Consider the following 16577-nt stretch of genomic DNA (forward strand, 5'->3'; position numbering starts at 1 on the left):
TAACACCTGCAGAAACTTCATTTAATGTTCACTGCTCTGTCAAATTCAGATGACTATCTATCCGGGGCATGGCCAGTGAATAACCACAAAAGGCAAACAGTTACATCTCTGTCAAGTTATTCATCAACTGTGGGAGCTAAGATGGAATGTAAAAGTATTAGCAGGGATCTGTGTGGCAGTTTAACATATTTTTAGGCTAGAAATAATTGCATTGGACACTAAGCTGACTGAGGTCTTCTGAATTGAATCTTCCTCTCCTGCAGTGTAAACAATCTGAAATTCAATGTCTGCCTCTACCAGCTCCTCAAAGCGGTAGATCAAGAAAGACATAAGTAATCCGAATATTACAGTGGGAGAAACAGTTAGGCAGAAGACAAATAAGCATATAAGATAAGCTATACTTTGTTCATCCAGTTCACTATTGAAAACAGTACCTACCAACAGTATGAGAAATGCACTTGTTTGGATACCAAGCAAGTTTAAGAAAGAATAATCAGTCACAACTTTTGTAATAAATAATAATCGTGAAGTTATAGGGTAGCCCCCATGTGGCATCTCAAGGCCTTCTTCTGGAAAATTCTAATACTCAGCTCTGCGAAAGACAACTTTTTTTTGTTTCGTATGTGAGCAACATCAGACAAATTCAGATTGCTTAACCTTTTTCTGAGCAATTTGAGAGGTCAGTATAAAATAGACAGATACTATTACTGGATCACAACCATCACAAAATGGGAACTCTCAAAATAATCCAACCACAATTACTCCTTGCCCAGTAACCACAAAATGATCTACGGAAGTTCTCCTATTTTGTCATTTTAGTATCATTTTAATCTCTTTAGATACATACCAAGTTGAACTAAATACCCATTCTCTCCTTCTCACTGATAATAAAAAGGTGACACTTGAGATTACAGTAAATTCATATTCCACCCACCTGGAGAATTGGGGTTGGTACCTGGATAGCTCCACAGAGAGTAATTTGAGTAGGAAAGAGGAAGTTGCACACCCAAATATTTCAAGTCAATGCTCATTGTTGGGTCCACAGAATTCAACTTCAGTCCCACTACAAGAAGCATGTAACAATAAATGTCTCAAGGAAGCAAGATGTTAGGAAAAAGAAAATCAAGATATTCACTAAAAGATAAACCATTCAGTGCCCATAGGCTTTTCTGGCATTTCCCCACCATTTTAAGAGACCTGAAAAAAAGCATTAGTGCCATAACAGTTACTTACATTGGATTTATAACAGGTATAAATTGAAGAGCATGGAAATTTGAGAAAAAAACTTAATTATGTTTCATCGGTTTTTTGACTGCTACTGAAGTTTTCACAGAAATTTATTAACCACTGTGCCAGTGTTATAATAAATCTCATAATAAAACCTTCTGTCTGTTTTTCTGAATAAATCACCATTTACATCTTTGAAGGCTAGAGTAACTCTCTGAACCCAACTCAGCTGGCTGACATTTCATATCCCTAAGTTACCAAGCCTGCCAGCAGTACTTACACATCCCCTTTTGTACTGAGCTAAACTCGTGCAGACAACAAACCACATCTTAGCTCTGAAGAATGTGTGTGTGTTTGTTTGACTGTTATGATACAAGTATGAGTTTAGACAGCAATTTCAGGACTCATTTGGTCCTGAAACAGGGGGGGAAATGGCTATAAAGAAATTAAACAATCTGTGACATTAAAGGCAGTGAAGCATTTGTGGCAGCATCAATATGTTCCTTCATTATCAACCCCCAATACTCAAATGGAAAAATTTACTTGGTAATAAAAGCTATTTTTGTCAATGGTAGAAAAAATATAGATACAGAAGTGATGAGAAAAGAAAAAGCTAGGAAAATTGATATTGCACCTTTTCAGGAAATATTGTTACACTAAATTCAAGAAACCACTGTCAATAAAATTCAGCTTACAGCTGGGAGCTGAGAATTTCTCTTTTGACTTTTAGCTATAGAAACTTTCAAATGTTGCTCCTGTTGCCCACACGTATGAAATGAATACATTAAATGTATGCATCTTGAAACTGAGAATGTACGGCTTGACAAGACTCAAGAAACGAAGTCGTATTTGCACATCCAGTAGAAACCTTGTGCTGGCCGTACACATTTATGTTCACAAGTGGAAACACAATGACCAGATTACCAGCAGCCTGAAAACAACTGACATGAAAAAAATCTCAGGCATGGTTATTGAAACAGATACATCCAACATTGGAAATGATGGTCACTACCGATCAAGAAAATCAAAATTCTTCAATGTCCTCTTCTTAGCCTAATGCTTGCCATTTCTTTTCCATTTTGTAGTATCTGTGAACTGCTCAAAGCCCTGCAGAAGGCACCTCACACTTCAGATGGAGAAAAACCATGTGGGATGTACATGTTCCTAGCTGCAGGATCATCTCATGAGCATAACAGTCCTCGTCAGTGCTGTAGTTGCCAATGTACCACACAGCTGCCAACACAATGTAATTTTATACTTTTTTTGGGTAAAGGTAACACCTAGGAGGTCCACAATAAAATCCTAAAATGGCTTAACACTGCTAGTTCTCATCATACACCATGCATAAACCATTCAAGACAATCCAATGTTCTTCACCACAGAAGCTCTGAGGGCCCAGAACAGCTCATATCAGAGCCAAGATCAGTATTTGGAGACTCAGTGCCTATAGTATTACAGTTATGTGTTTGAAACATTCAGGGCCACAACCTCAGAGCTTCTTCACCACAGAAGCTCTGAGGGCCCAGAACAGCTCATATCAGAGCCAAGATCAGTATTTGGAGACTCAGTGCCTATAGTATTACAGTTATGTGTTTGAAACATTCAGGGCCACAACCTCAGGAGAATGAAGTACAATGTTTCCATGTGTATCAAAAATTTCATCACCTGCTCTGATGCCTACCTTACCGTCATTGGTCTCATGACTACCAGTGCTGATGTCTTTCAACATCATCAGAAAAGAGAACTTGACTTTCCCCCGATTACCTCAGGATAACATTGTATACAAATAGAAGATCACAAACTACAAGTACCTTGCTTGGCCCTTTAACGTGGCTAGTGAACTGGATGAATAGGGACTCAAATCACAGTAAAAGTAGTCTTTGTTATGTGTTGCTGGATCTCTACCTTTTCTACTCACCAAGAAATGCCTACTTTTACGAAGGAGTAAAACCAACTCTAACCGCTTTCAACCAGGTTTAGGCCATTACAAAACAGGCACCATGAGAAGGCTCAGCATCCTCTACAAGAGGCACATAACATGCAGACTCCTGCTCTCCTACTGGAGATTCAGGAGTCACCTTTTGCCACCTTCACACTTTCTAGTTTGCAACAAAAACACGTGCAGATGAGAAGCCAGGTCCCAGCTGTATCAGGCATACACAGTATTGGCACCAGTAGGAAATTATCAGCTGAGTATGACTAAGTGTAATGATCAATCAGGCTTACCAGTATGTACATGACCACTTACCTTCCTGAAGGCTAGGATGTATTACTTGTTTATGCCTCAAGGTCTTCAGCTCTTCCATCAACTCCTTTTCCAGTACTTGTATTCTTGCTTGACAATCTACTCAAAAAAATAAGAGGACATATAAAAAACATTTGCCACACAAAAAAAAATTGACCTAATTACTAATTTTTCAGTGTGTCTTTACAAATTCCCTTATTGCAAGAAAGAGCCACTCACAAAAAAAAAAAAAAAAAAAAGAAAAAGAAAAATGTACCTGGATCACTTGTAGTCAACAGGGGAGCCTGAAGATTCTGTGACTCTTCTCCACCAGCTCTATCAACAGTGTTAATGTCAAGAGCTTCCTACATACATGAAGAGCCTTGAGTAAGTTAAGATACCTTAAAACACCTATATGCAAAGTAGGCCACATCAAATATCACCAAATTAATCAAAACATGAGACTGTTTCATAAACAAGCATGCATTCTTTTATACAGAACTCTAGATCCCTCTACTTTTCTCTAAGCTGCAAGGGTCAAACACAGGGTCAAAATAAGAACAGATTTGGAAAGAGGCCACAAAACTCCATATTCAGTTTAGAAGAAAATATAACTTCAGCTGTAAGCAAAAAGGCTTTACATGGTTTTTGAATTTTACTCCACAGCAATGAGATTTTTACCTTTGATGCAAAGGACACAAAAAGAACACCATCAACATCTTCAAGGTCCGGTTTAACATCTGGAAGGATATTCCCAGGCCCCAGAGAAGTGTTCTTGCTGGCTACTACATTTTTCCCTATACCTTTAGGTGGTCGACCAGCCTTGGAAAATTTCAGTTTCCGGGGCCTTCCTCTTTTATTTGTAACTGATGATAGGGTGCTTTGATTGTTACCAGAGCCTTTGAGGGACACAGGGTTCTTCACTATGCCAGGCCTTTTTCTGCCACAGATCTCTTTATCTGGAAAGTCACAACTTACTGAGCCCCTGAGATTAAAATTAGGTGATTTGGATAGAGCCCACTGGGCCTCTCTAATTGAACAGTATTTCTGTGACATTTTACTCCCAGGAGATTCTTTCTTTATAACTAACTCCTCAGGCACAGTGACTGTGCCTGAGCAAGAGTCTTTGTGATTTTCGAAACACACAGGGGGCAAGGAATCCAGGATGGCACTCAAAGGGGATTTATCCTTCTTGCAAGAGGAAAGCATGGTCTGCGGCAGCTCAGATATCTTCACTGTGCTCTTTGTGACTGTGCAAGGCTCCAAATAGACCACAGGCATCTTACCACTATCCAGTTTTAACATTTTTGTTTTGGCAACACCTGAAAGACTGGTTAGCATACGCTTCCTAGATGTGAATTCTCCATCAATCCCATCTGTTTCATGGCGTCTCATTAGGTGTTTTTGTACAACAGGATCATCATCGTCAGTGTTGGAATATTCATCGGTTTCTTCATCTGTGTCTTCCTGTTTCACAGTTATTCCTTGTGTGCAAATATTTGACTCGTAGTCGTAGTCATCTACTGGCTCCTCTTTAATGACTACATTAAAGTGCCCATTTGGGTCCAATGGAGATGCCACATGGGAATTGCTTTCATAACTGCTAGCAATGGGACTGGGGTGATAGGGAGGAGACAAAACCAAAATACAACATTAGATTTTTATTTTATCAAATCTCCTTACCCAAAATTGCACCACCTCCCATAATTCTTGGTTATATTGTAAAAAGCTTCTAAAATGCTCCCAGACATAAGTCTGCTAAATAAGCTGACATTTACAAGCTTACATTTTTAGAAGTACTCAAGAAAACCCAAGAAATTGCCATTATTAGGAATAATCCAACTTCTTATCTGAAGGCAGCAGCACAACTTCCTTCCCTACTAATATCAGGGTGACATTTGCACTTTTTCCTCTTTTACTCAACATGAACTCATGCTAAGCTGTCATATTTGAAATGCTCAGAAGTGGCCTTAGTTTGCTGTGTATCTCATTAAGACACTAAAGCCATTGTGCTTGCAAGCAAGAAGCCAAGTGAGCCCTTAAAGCACCAAAATTTTAGTTAATTCACCCTAAAGCCACATACAGAAATTCTTAAATTCAACTGTTGTTTGAACACTTACAGAATACTAATATCCTACTGAATTCTGCTGCATTTCCACTAGGTCTAAATCCTAACCTAACCAGAATTCAAAATACCATGCAGTAGATACTGAAGACTAAAAGTACAGGCAGCTCATAATGGGCTTCTTTGAGGGCCAGACACATCAGTCAAAGAACTACTGTCACCAGGTTTTCTTCAGTGTATCAGAACCAGGCTCCTTGTCATAATAAAAAAACTGCTAAGGTATGAAGCCAGAAACTCATATGCAGAATAAATCTCAGGAAAAAAAGTCAGAAATTATGTACTCAACATATCACATAGTATTCCAATAACACCTTTATACTTATTACACGATACATTATGTATAATTTAATTGTATTAAATTATTGTTGTCAACTTTGTGTCATTAAAATGTTATTAAAAGTAAAATTATTTGTTAATTACAACAATTTCAAGTAAAATTTAACATAATTGTAGTATTAATATATTATATAGAGAGTAAATATTGCTTTATATATACTGGAAGTATATATGTATGTGTGTCTCTCATTAATATTATCCATCCCTACCCCTTTAAAGAAGTGCTAAGCCCCTTTGAACCCACAGCTGGGACTGAGCAAGGGAAAAAGAAGTGGAGGAAGAAGCTGCTTCCTTCTTGTGTAGACTGAGGACATACTTCAGGGAGAAGAGCTGGGACACATAAGAATCACAACATGGAGCTGGGAGTATTCCCTCCATAAAGAAATACTGCAGTATTAAAACAGGGAGCTGACAGTCAAGATACAAATGTATATATTTACATATAAAATTCTAAAGAGAAGCTACCTAGAAAATTTGTTGTAACTCACAAGGACACTAAGTAACCAGCATTAAGCTTAAAGAAAAAAAAAATTACTCCTGAGGGAACAGTAGGCAGTAGGAGACTGGAATACCGGTCCTGTTTTGTCTACTGTTTTCTCCAGACAAGGAGTTTTCGATTAGAAATTTTCTAACTTTCATGTAATTAATAATGTGCAATGTAAGATTAAAAAGCCTTTCTCGGCCAGTGAGTTACTGTGAAAGTAATGAAAAGACAGACTACTTGTAAGTTACTGGCAGCTGAGAATCCTGCCACAATACTAAGCTGATTGTGGTTGCTTCAGCACAGCTCGTCCACAATTAAAGTGAATATTATTAAGACTCATCTGCTCTGCTACTTTAAAATTCTTGAAAATCAAGAGACATAAAACCCTAGCAAACTTGCAGGCCAGGATTTCTATTTGATTCTATTTGGGATCTGGAACTAAAAAGCCTTGCTGTAAAACTGAAACTTCTAGACTCAAATATTGCTTTATTCCAGATAATGCAACCATAAGCTGGGTGGTGACAAGAGTGAGGTATGACCCATGCATGAGAAGATAAAGGATTTGCACAAAATCCTGTTTTAAAATTTTGATGCAATAACCAACTTCTCAAAGAATAAAAAAGTTACTTTTAAGCCTTGAAGCAATTTCATCTGGCCTTAGTTTCTGAAGTTACATGCAACATAAGTAGTCACAGAAACTTCTCTTCCTCTAATTATGGGAAGATGAATCAAGGAAGTTTGTCCTCTCAAAATCTTCAATCCAAGATCAGGTAAAAATGGTGAAACAGTGTCTTAACTAGCTCTTTCTTTAACTGATATGGAACAGTGAATATTTAAACCAACTTTCTTATAGCCCAAGTAATGTATTTGGCACCCTTGCAATATAACAACAAAAGCAGAGAGACTGCCTTTTTGGCTTTTTCCAGATTAAAAACCATTAAGTTGCTCATTTTTTGAAAGTACCAAGATTTTTTTTTTTTTTGGTACATTATTTTAAAATACACTGGGAAGGAGTTGGAGGGGGAATCTGATTTCTTGTGGAATTAATCTAGCAATCTATGGCAGAGGTTTGAAGGATAATCATTTGCCTTTCTCCCCCAAAAGAAAGACAAGAAAGGAAAAAAACCTCAAACTATCAAGACTAAACACAAGACAACTAAATTACAATAACAAGACTAATGGAGCATTAAAAATCCCACAGATTTTTTATTTTTGAAGGAGGAAATTCAAAAGACCTTGGAAAGGAGGAGAAGTACATTAGCCTGTAAGACTTAAGAACCAGTAAAGTTTCTTTGTTCCATGGCCTAAACATCTGAGTATGTCCAGGGATAAGCATTTCTACTGAAGTATTCACAACTCAAAGACTTTTTTTCTTTACAATACACCTAATTAAACTAAACATACCATCAGGCCACAGAAGCAGAAGGAAAAACCCCCACATTAGTACCTTGGATAAAAAAAATCAGTTCTTTATTTCTGAAGTCCTCTAATAACTCAGGATTAAAATTACTCTTAGGTATATATGCAAGCTTTTACATGGCTCTATTATCAAAAATGTCAGAAGAATTGAGTATGGGTGGGAAGTATCACCCTCAACAGCACTAGTAACTCCACTGCTTTTGCAGAGGATTGATTATCTGAGAGGTAGCAGCTCCCAACTTTGCTTCTCAAATCTAAGCACAGCAGAAATCACTACCATGCCTAAAAGCAAGATAGTGCCTATCAAGTACTACCTACTAACGGCTTGTCCACCACAAAACCAAAAAAACCAAACCAAACAAACAAAAACACAAACAACCCCCAAAAACTACAACACAACAAAAAAAACCAAACAAACAAACAAACAGAAAACCCACAACTTCCCAGTCTTCAGTAATTTGTAAATATTTATGTGTTTGGTTTGATTAAGAAAAATGTCACACTCTCAGTGCTGTCCTTGAAAGCTGACATACTTCTAAACTCAACTGTATGGCATGAAAACACTGTGAACAGATCAGAATAAAGGAGAACTAATGTTCTGAAAAACTCCAGCACTTACAAAGACAGTTTTGCCATTTCTTGGATAAGATCAATTTTCTCTTTCCAAGTAAAGAATTTGACTTTTTCACACAGATTACAAAAACATAACAAAAAGCTGGCCAATGCTTGAAAGTAGTTGTAGGACAGTGGTAACATTAATTCATCAATGAGACAGGTGCTTCCAAGCCGGACAACAAAAACTTTGCAGTCTTTTCCAGTCTGCACAGATTTTAGCATATTTCAGAGATCAGCTGCCTTGGAGGCAAAACCAGAGAAGGAATCTAACATGCTCTGGACCAAAAGAAATCAAATCTGCCAATTTGCATCACCTATTTTTAAGGAAGGTCCCTGAGTCGCTAGAACATTTTTTATTCCTTGGGAATAAACAGTTATCAACTAAATCTGCTTCAATGACCCTCTCCAGGCAAATGAATATCAGTATGAAAGCAAAATAAAGCTGTTAATAATTATTTTCTGAGTTTTACTTCTAACATGTGAAGTTATGTAAACTTTTCTCCATGCTCTTAGGAACTAAAAAAAGCCCATCTTTTCTGTAATCGGTGCATTTTCAGTATTTAAGTTGGGTTAGAACAGCGCTTTTTTGAAAATAAAATAAGTCTAGAAGACCTTTTTTCTAATAAACTGACACATGAAAATACTGCAAAAGAAAGGTTTGGGCACTCTAGATCTCCAAACAATTCTAGTACTCTTGAGAATTACTATGAATAAATTCAATAAACTGTCAAAGTATGAATAACTTTGTAATCTGAAGTTTTCCAGTTACTCAAAAGGCAAAGAGATCCTTCTTGCAAGACAAAAAACCAGAGGAAACCTCTGTCCTCTCTAAAACACAATGCAGTTGTATAGTAATAGAGCCTTTGTATAATACAGTTGTACAGTAATACAGCCTTTGTATAACTACATCATAAATACAACTTTTCGCCAATAAGAACTGACCTCTAATTTCAACATTAACATCATCCTGATATCCTGCAGTTAAATAACTTTCTTGTGTACTGGTCTATAAAGGCTGCTTTAGTCACTAAATCTTCGGCAGATTAAGCCTGGTATTAACAAACTGACATGAACCAACATGGCAGAAAAGAAACCTCCATGTTTTTTTAAATAATTTCTTCTCAAAGTATCTCTACATGGACATTAACTATTCACTAAGTCTGCTCCATGCTATTGCTTGGATTTTCAAAACTAAGTAAAAGTGCAGTAAAATAATAGGTTTTGCCAGGCTTGCTTTAGAAAAACCAAGTTGTTCTGAAGTACTTCCTTTACCTCACAGCAAATATGAGACAACTGACTACCAACAGGCAGGCTACCTCACACTTCTTTGTGGAATAAAAGAATTCACACCAAGCAGTTATTGACAAAACAGTGGCTTGTTGCCAATTGCAACTGCCTTGCAGAAATCCCTACACATATGCAACCTAAATACCCACTCATCATTCACTTTCACAAATGAAAACTGAAGCTATAGATAGACAGCATGTCAATGTGGTGAGCAACCCTAAAAGCAAAGGTATTGTTTGGTTGACTGCAATGTGCTCTGCCTAAAACTCTGAAAAAAATTATTTTAGCCTTCTAAAATGCTAAGAGGGTTAACAGAAATCCCTCAATGCTTCTCAACAATGGGAACTAAAGCAACACAGAAAATAATACTGAACTCTTGCATTCCCCAGACACCTTAGAAAGTCAAGACTAATACCATGACTGAGCAAAGAAAACCTTTTAGTAATATTAACTGTTCTGCCATTTCAAGTCATGCAAACTTTAGCTGCAAACTCTACACTGAGCATCCTGTTATTTATTTACAAAACATCCCACTTAACCAGCGGTTGTATTGAAAATGCAGTGTTAACCCACCTTTCAGAGGCTTCTTGTTTTAGCTTTGGCATAACACCTGAAGGCAGGTCACTGTCCAGGAGACCCAAGAAGTCTCCTTCTGCATTAAAGGATTCTTTATCCAGCTCACTGTCTGATGGGTTTTGACTAATGAATGAAGAATCTAAACTTCTCTGATGCACATCTAATGCATCAACTTCAGCAGGGCGACCACAAATGCCAGGAGTGCTAAAAACATCACCTCCTTCCAATTCTAAGTTGTTCTGTTTCACATCACGCTGAGGCCGACTATTCGGCCCATCATCTCTGAACCCTTTAGCGAAAGGATTGTAGTCTATTTTCAGCTGGGTAATCTGGATGTTCTGGTAGGCTGTAACTGCGAAGAACTCTGTCTGTGGAAAGGTAAATGTATGGACATCAGGGCCGTTAAGCTGAATGACTTCTGTGGCTTTGTTTGCAGGCACCAAGTGAAGTCGTGGCAGATATCGGTGCATAGAATGCAGGATTATGTGACCCTCCTGGTCCAGGGTATTGTTGGTAAGTTTGAGTTTGTAGAAGGATACTGGCTGGTGCATCCAGAACTGGCCAGTGGAAGGGGATTCTGGATGAATAAACACTCGTCCTAGAACATGTGGGTCTGCCTTCCCGCTGGGCTCCCACCAACGGCCATTCCATTTGTATCGGTGGTTGTCCACAGGGGATATGTCCATGACTAGGATGTACTTCTGACTGGAATTCAGCCCTGTAATCCAGTATCGGCAATACGGAAACATCCGCCTCCCCTGCTTCGTCAGGATCATCTCTGTGTTGCGATGGTAGAATTCATTCCACATGTTGTTGTTATCTAGGGTGACAGTGATGCCCCCTGAGACACAGTCAGCTGGGAGGCAGGTCTTCACTCTGGGTTTGACTGGAGTTGACACACTGCTGGCGAGAGCACAAGCATCACGGCTTGCTACTAGGATTCCATGGTCAGCTTTTCCATTTCCCTGCTGTTGTTTCAAGATGACAAAGAAAGCAGGCGCTGCACCGGACACAGTCCCACCATCCCGGCTAGTCAAGATAATCTGCTGTTTCTCCATGATGAGCACTTTCACAAGCTCTCAAACCAAATGCAAATTCTACAGAGTTCTGATAATCTTCTATGTGTGTTCACCATTCTGGAAGAAAAGGAAAACACAGTTAAAATTATTCCAATACAGTCTAAGAAAGTAATTAAGTCACACGAGACATCCTTTTTGCAATAGCTCTACACATTATAAACTTAAAAAGACAACCAGTACTATAAAACAGAGCACAATCAGGGTGTAACAAATCAAAGTTGCATGTATGCATACAATTTTGACCTTATAGACATGAGGGCTACGACACCTTTAAATTGCTTTTTCATACAGGCTTTGCCCCAACAGAACTCCTGGCTTTGCTTGGTATTTCTAAGCACTTTGTTCAGACAATCCCTCTAGTCTGCAGATCATTCACTTAACAACATTAGGCAGAACACGCAAAAGTTTTCAGGAGAACAAATGGCACATTTCTGACACAAAGACAAAAGTCTTGACAGAAAGAAAGAGAGTTTCCTGAGGTCTACAACTTGTCAAAAATTTAGAGGAAAGAAAAAAGAAAAACATTTTCTCTTAATTTCGTTATTGAAATCGTCAAAGTTTGTGTGTTTGAAGTTTCTTTACTTACAATCCCCAACAACCCCAAGAACTTATAACTGTCTGTCAAGGGCAGAGAGAAAAAGAAGGGACAAAATACTTCAAATGGATAAGCTCTGAAAAAAGAGACAAACTAACCCCCAAAAATACCATGCAGCTAAGGTTAAATGGATGAATGTGAAGCATTGGGCAGCCACAGCTTCCTTTATCTTCTCAATTATGGAAATAATTTAAAGCAAACAAGAAAACATTTGTACTGTTATGATTAGCATAATCACTGTTTAGGGAACTAAAGAAGTTACTTTTATCTCCATATACACAATTCCACTTTTGTGTGTCTACCTCCCAGGTTAGGATTATGTCAACAACTGTAACAAAAGATCATAAACTACTTCCTTTTTCAAATAGCCTGTATATTCCTCTCTGTGAAAATTTAAAATGTGCACTTCTGGTAGCCCAAAAATCCTATTTCCACATCCAGATGTTTGTAATTTGATCCTTATTTTATGTGGAACACAACACTGACAAAAAAATATTGATTCTTATATCAAATATCTAGCTGGTAGGAGCCAGAGACCAGAATTAATCACCACTGCTAGAAGCTGAGATGCATCCCAGAGTCCTGAGGGAACTGGCTATGTGCCAAGCCACTTTTCTTAACATTCAAGAAGTTGTGGCAGTCAGGTGAAGTCCCAGGTGACTGGAAAAGGGAAATACTGCACCCATTTTTTAAAAAAAGGGTAGATAGAAGTATTCTGGGAACTACTGACCTGTCAACCTCACCTCTGTGACTGGGAAGATCATGAAACAGATCCTCCTAGAAGCGATGTTAAGGTGCATGGAGGACAAAGGTGATTTGCCAGCACAGTTTCACCAAGAACAAGTCCTGCTTGACCAACCCAGTGGCTTTCTACAACGGTGACTGCATTGGTGGACAGTGATGTTGACTGGTGACAAGAGTGATGTTGTCTATCTGGACATCCATAAAGCCTTTGAAATAGTCTCCCACAAAGTCCTTCTCTCTAAATTGAAGAGTAATGGATCTGATGGGTGATCTGTTGTGTGGATAAGAAACTGGTACAATGGTCCCATCCAGAGGGTAGTGATCAACAGCTCTGAGTCCCAGGGGACATTCACAACAAGTGGTGTCCCTCATGGGTCCATAACGGCAAGGTAAGTGAAGGTAACATGCCTGAATCATGTCCAAAAGAACCTGGACAAGCTTGATGAGAGTTTTGACAAGTCCAAGTGCAAGGTGATACACCTGACATGGGGCAACCCCCAGTATCAGTCACAGGCTGGGGGATGAATAAACTGCGTAGTCCTGCTGAGAAGGACTGAGAGGTGCTGGTGGGTGAGAGGCTGGACACGACCCGGTCACGGCACTTGCAGTCCAGAAAACCAATTATATCCTGTGTTACATCCAAAGCAGCGTGGGCAGCAGGGCAAGGGATGGGATTCTGCCCCTCTGCTCTGCTGAGACCCAAACTGGAGCGCTGTATCCAGCTCTGGGGTCTCCAGCACAGGAAGGACACAGACCTCTTGGAGCAAGTCTAGAGAAGGGCCACAAAGATGGTGAGAAGGACAGAACACCTCTTCTGTGAAGACAGACTGAGAGAGTTGGGGATGTTCAGCCTGGAAGAAGCTCTGGGGAGACATAATAATTGCAGCCTTTCAGTACCTAAAGGTGACCTACAACAAATCTGGAGAGTGACCTTTACAAAGGCAGTGATAGAAAAAGGGGAAATGGCATCAAAATGAAAGACAGAAATTTGGATTGGATATTAGGAAGAAATTCTTTACTGCAAGGGTGGTTAGGCACTGCAACAGATTACCCAGAGAAACTCTGGATGCCCCAACACTGGAAGTGTCCAACACCAGGCTGAAGATGGGGTTTTTAGCAACCTGGTCTAGCAGAAGGTATCTCTGTCCATGGCAGGAAGGCTGGATCTAGGTGTCCCTTAAGGTCCCTTCCAACCAAAATTATTCTATGATTCCATGGGTTGGAAAACACCCACATATCTTTCCAGAGAATTAACTCTTAATTCACAAGTTTTAAGTGAACTGGATATTTAATAAGACATCTTTACTTTATTAGGACTGGGGTACTGTAGGAGGAAAAACCCCCCTGTGCTAACAAACTGTCATGCATGTGGCAAATGACCTCAAAGCTCAAGAGACAATTTATACCCCATTTATCATTTATATGACAAATGTTCTTAACATCTAGGAAATATGAGATCCATTTCTACCCCTTACACTTCACACTTTAAAACTTAATGCAAAAGTTAAATTGGAGGAAATAAACCAAAACTATTCTACACAGATTTTGATACCTGTGAAGTTACAAGGTCTGGTTTTCAGTTTATTTTTGCAGAGGAAATTCTTCCCCACAAACATACTCACAACCACCTACCCACCAAGGACTCCTTAGAGTCTAGGATACAAAATGCATTCAAGTATATTGATCTGCTTTTTCAATAGATTACACCTCAGGTCCCAGCAACACAAAAAGTTATGCCCAAGAAATGAGCACTTTCATATTCACCCGTAAGAACAGAATAGAAATAAATCTCAGATATACAGAGTGGTGAAAAAGGAACTATGTAAGGTCTACGTGATTTCCCACCAACTTTGCATATACACATATAACATATTTATAGATATAGTAAACATACAGCTGGAAAGTGAGTTCACATTAATGCTGTGCAGTATGCACCAAAACTGTATTGGCTCATAAAGGAAGCACACTATCAAAGTGGCTTCAGACCTGGTTTAACGTATGCAGAATGCCTGTAGCTTTACATTTACTTGATTCCTTTGAAGTCATTTGACTGAATTATCTTACTTAAGACACACTAGAAAAAAAATTACAAAAAAAGCCCAACAACCATGCACTCAGCAGTTCTATGCATATAAAGATCTACAGAGTAACAGTTTCTGCTCTCCAACACTCAAAGTTCTTATGTTGTACTGCAGTAGCTATTTCTACCACAAGCACCACACACAGTATCAAGTCAGTCTGAGACATCCGTGGTTAAAATGTGATTATGGGCAATTAGAGTAATCAAAATCTATGTTATTGCAGCACTAGCCCAGTCAGTTACCAGAAAGCCATTTCATATATTTTATTACATTTGGTGACACACAGGAGCCTGTTTTATTATCACATAGACTCTAATCCAGTATTTCAGGGGAAACACGTGTATTTGTGGAAGCTGAAGTTCTGAACAGCGTCAGAGATTTCCCCTCTCTACACAGAGACCTTGTATTTGAAAAGCAGCGTCCAAGCAGGGCACAGCGGCCAAAACCACTCACAAGTCGCACTAAGACCCGCCAGAAGCAGGACGACAGCGAGATGCGAAAGCGTCCTTCTCAAATAAACAAACCAACCCAATTCCCCACGCGGCGTCCGGGACGCGGCTACGCGCACGGCGCTCCGGGGCGGGCGGGCCCCGGGAGGCACCGTGGGAAGGGAAGCGACGGCGGCGCGCGGGCCCCGGGGCTGCCCCGCCCGCCACCACCCACCGCGGGCCGCCGCCGGGAGCCGCGCGGCGCGCGCCCAATGGCAGCGGGCGCCGCGCCGCCGTTCACCACCGGCCGACCGAGCGGGCACCAGGAGGGGCCGCCCCGGGAACGGCGGCGAGAGACGGGGGCCCCGCCCCGGGCAGGTGGCGTCACGGCTGCGGGCCGAGCGCAGCACCTGTCGCTTTGAACGCCCTCCTCCCCCGCCCGCCCCCCGCTGCCCTCCCCGGCCGCGCCGGACGGACCCCAGCCAGAAGCCTCGGGACGGGGAGCGGCAGCCGCCCAGGAGCAGCGGGAGCCAGAACGACCGCCCGCGCCAGCTGGCTGAGGGCAGCGGAACGAGCGCACGTGGGGAAACCGCGCCGCTCTTCGCCGGGACCCGGCACGGCCCTGCCCGGCGGGGCGCGCGCTGCCGGCGCTCCCGAGGCGGCCCGCGCGCTGCGGCGCCTCGCGCGGCCGCCGGGGCGCGGCCGGCGGGCCCGGGCCCGGCCGCCTCGTGCCCGCGCCTGGTGTCAATTTTCGCAGTTCGGGCGGCGGGCGGAGGGCGCGCGCAGAGGCGCGCGGGGTTCGCGCGCGACGCGGCCACTGCTCCCGGCGCGGCCCCGCTCCCCGGTTGTTACCGTGCGCGAAGCGCGCGCGGCCTCCCGCTTCCTTTCTCACGCGGACCGTGTGTCCGCCAGCTGGGGACAACGTGCGTGCGCACCGTGCTGACGTCATGGCGCCGCAGCGCGCGCAAGCGCATAGCAGGCCAGCAGCCCCCTCCCTCCCGCCTGCCCGTCACGTGCCCGCGCCGCGCGTAGGGCCCGGGGCCCGGCCCGGCCCGCGCAGCGCCGCGCGCGCGGGGAAGCTTCTCGAACGGGCGCGCGCGGGCACCTCTCGCGCACCGGCGGCCGTCGAAAGCCCCGGGGCTCCGGTCGCGCGGCTCCGCCTCTCTCCGCGCCAGGAGTGCGCGCGAGGCCCGCGGCGCGCGGCGCCCCCCGGCGGGCCGAGCGGGGCGGTGCCGCCCCGCCAGCCCCGTGCCCAGGGCAGCGGCCGCCTCCTCCGGGAAAGGAGCGCCGCTCTCTGCGCGGGCAACGCACACCGCGCCTTTCCACACCTCACAGCGCTACTGCCGGCAGGAACCGG

The 16577-nt window shown here is 42.1% G+C and overlaps 1 protein-coding gene across 2 annotated transcripts in view; it reads right to left on the minus strand.

The window, feature by feature from the left end:
• MGA (MAX dimerization protein MGA) overlaps positions 1-16577 on the minus strand; it is a 56285-nt gene that overhangs the window by 32442 nt on the left and 7266 nt on the right. The window contains exons 1-6 of one of the 2 annotated variants that reach the window (XM_068193455.1): positions 16073-16213; positions 10291-11429; positions 4133-5066; positions 3729-3816; positions 3476-3571; positions 935-1063 (exon numbers count right to left, since the gene is read on the minus strand). In XM_068193455.1, coding sequence (XP_068049556.1) covers positions 935-1063; positions 3476-3571; positions 3729-3816; positions 4133-5066; positions 10291-11351 — 2308 coding nt within the window. In that variant the 5' untranslated portion in view covers positions 11352-11429; positions 16073-16213. Of the gene's footprint in view, positions 1-934; positions 1064-3475; positions 3572-3728; positions 3817-4132; positions 5067-10290; positions 11430-16072; positions 16214-16577 lie in introns of those variants that run through there. The other variant, XM_068193454.1, reaches the window with a different exon arrangement.

Source organism: Anomalospiza imberbis, chromosome 6 (genome assembly GCF_031753505.1).
Source record: "Anomalospiza imberbis isolate Cuckoo-Finch-1a 21T00152 chromosome 6, ASM3175350v1, whole genome shotgun sequence".
NCBI lineage: Eukaryota > Metazoa > Chordata > Aves > Passeriformes > Viduidae > Anomalospiza > Anomalospiza imberbis.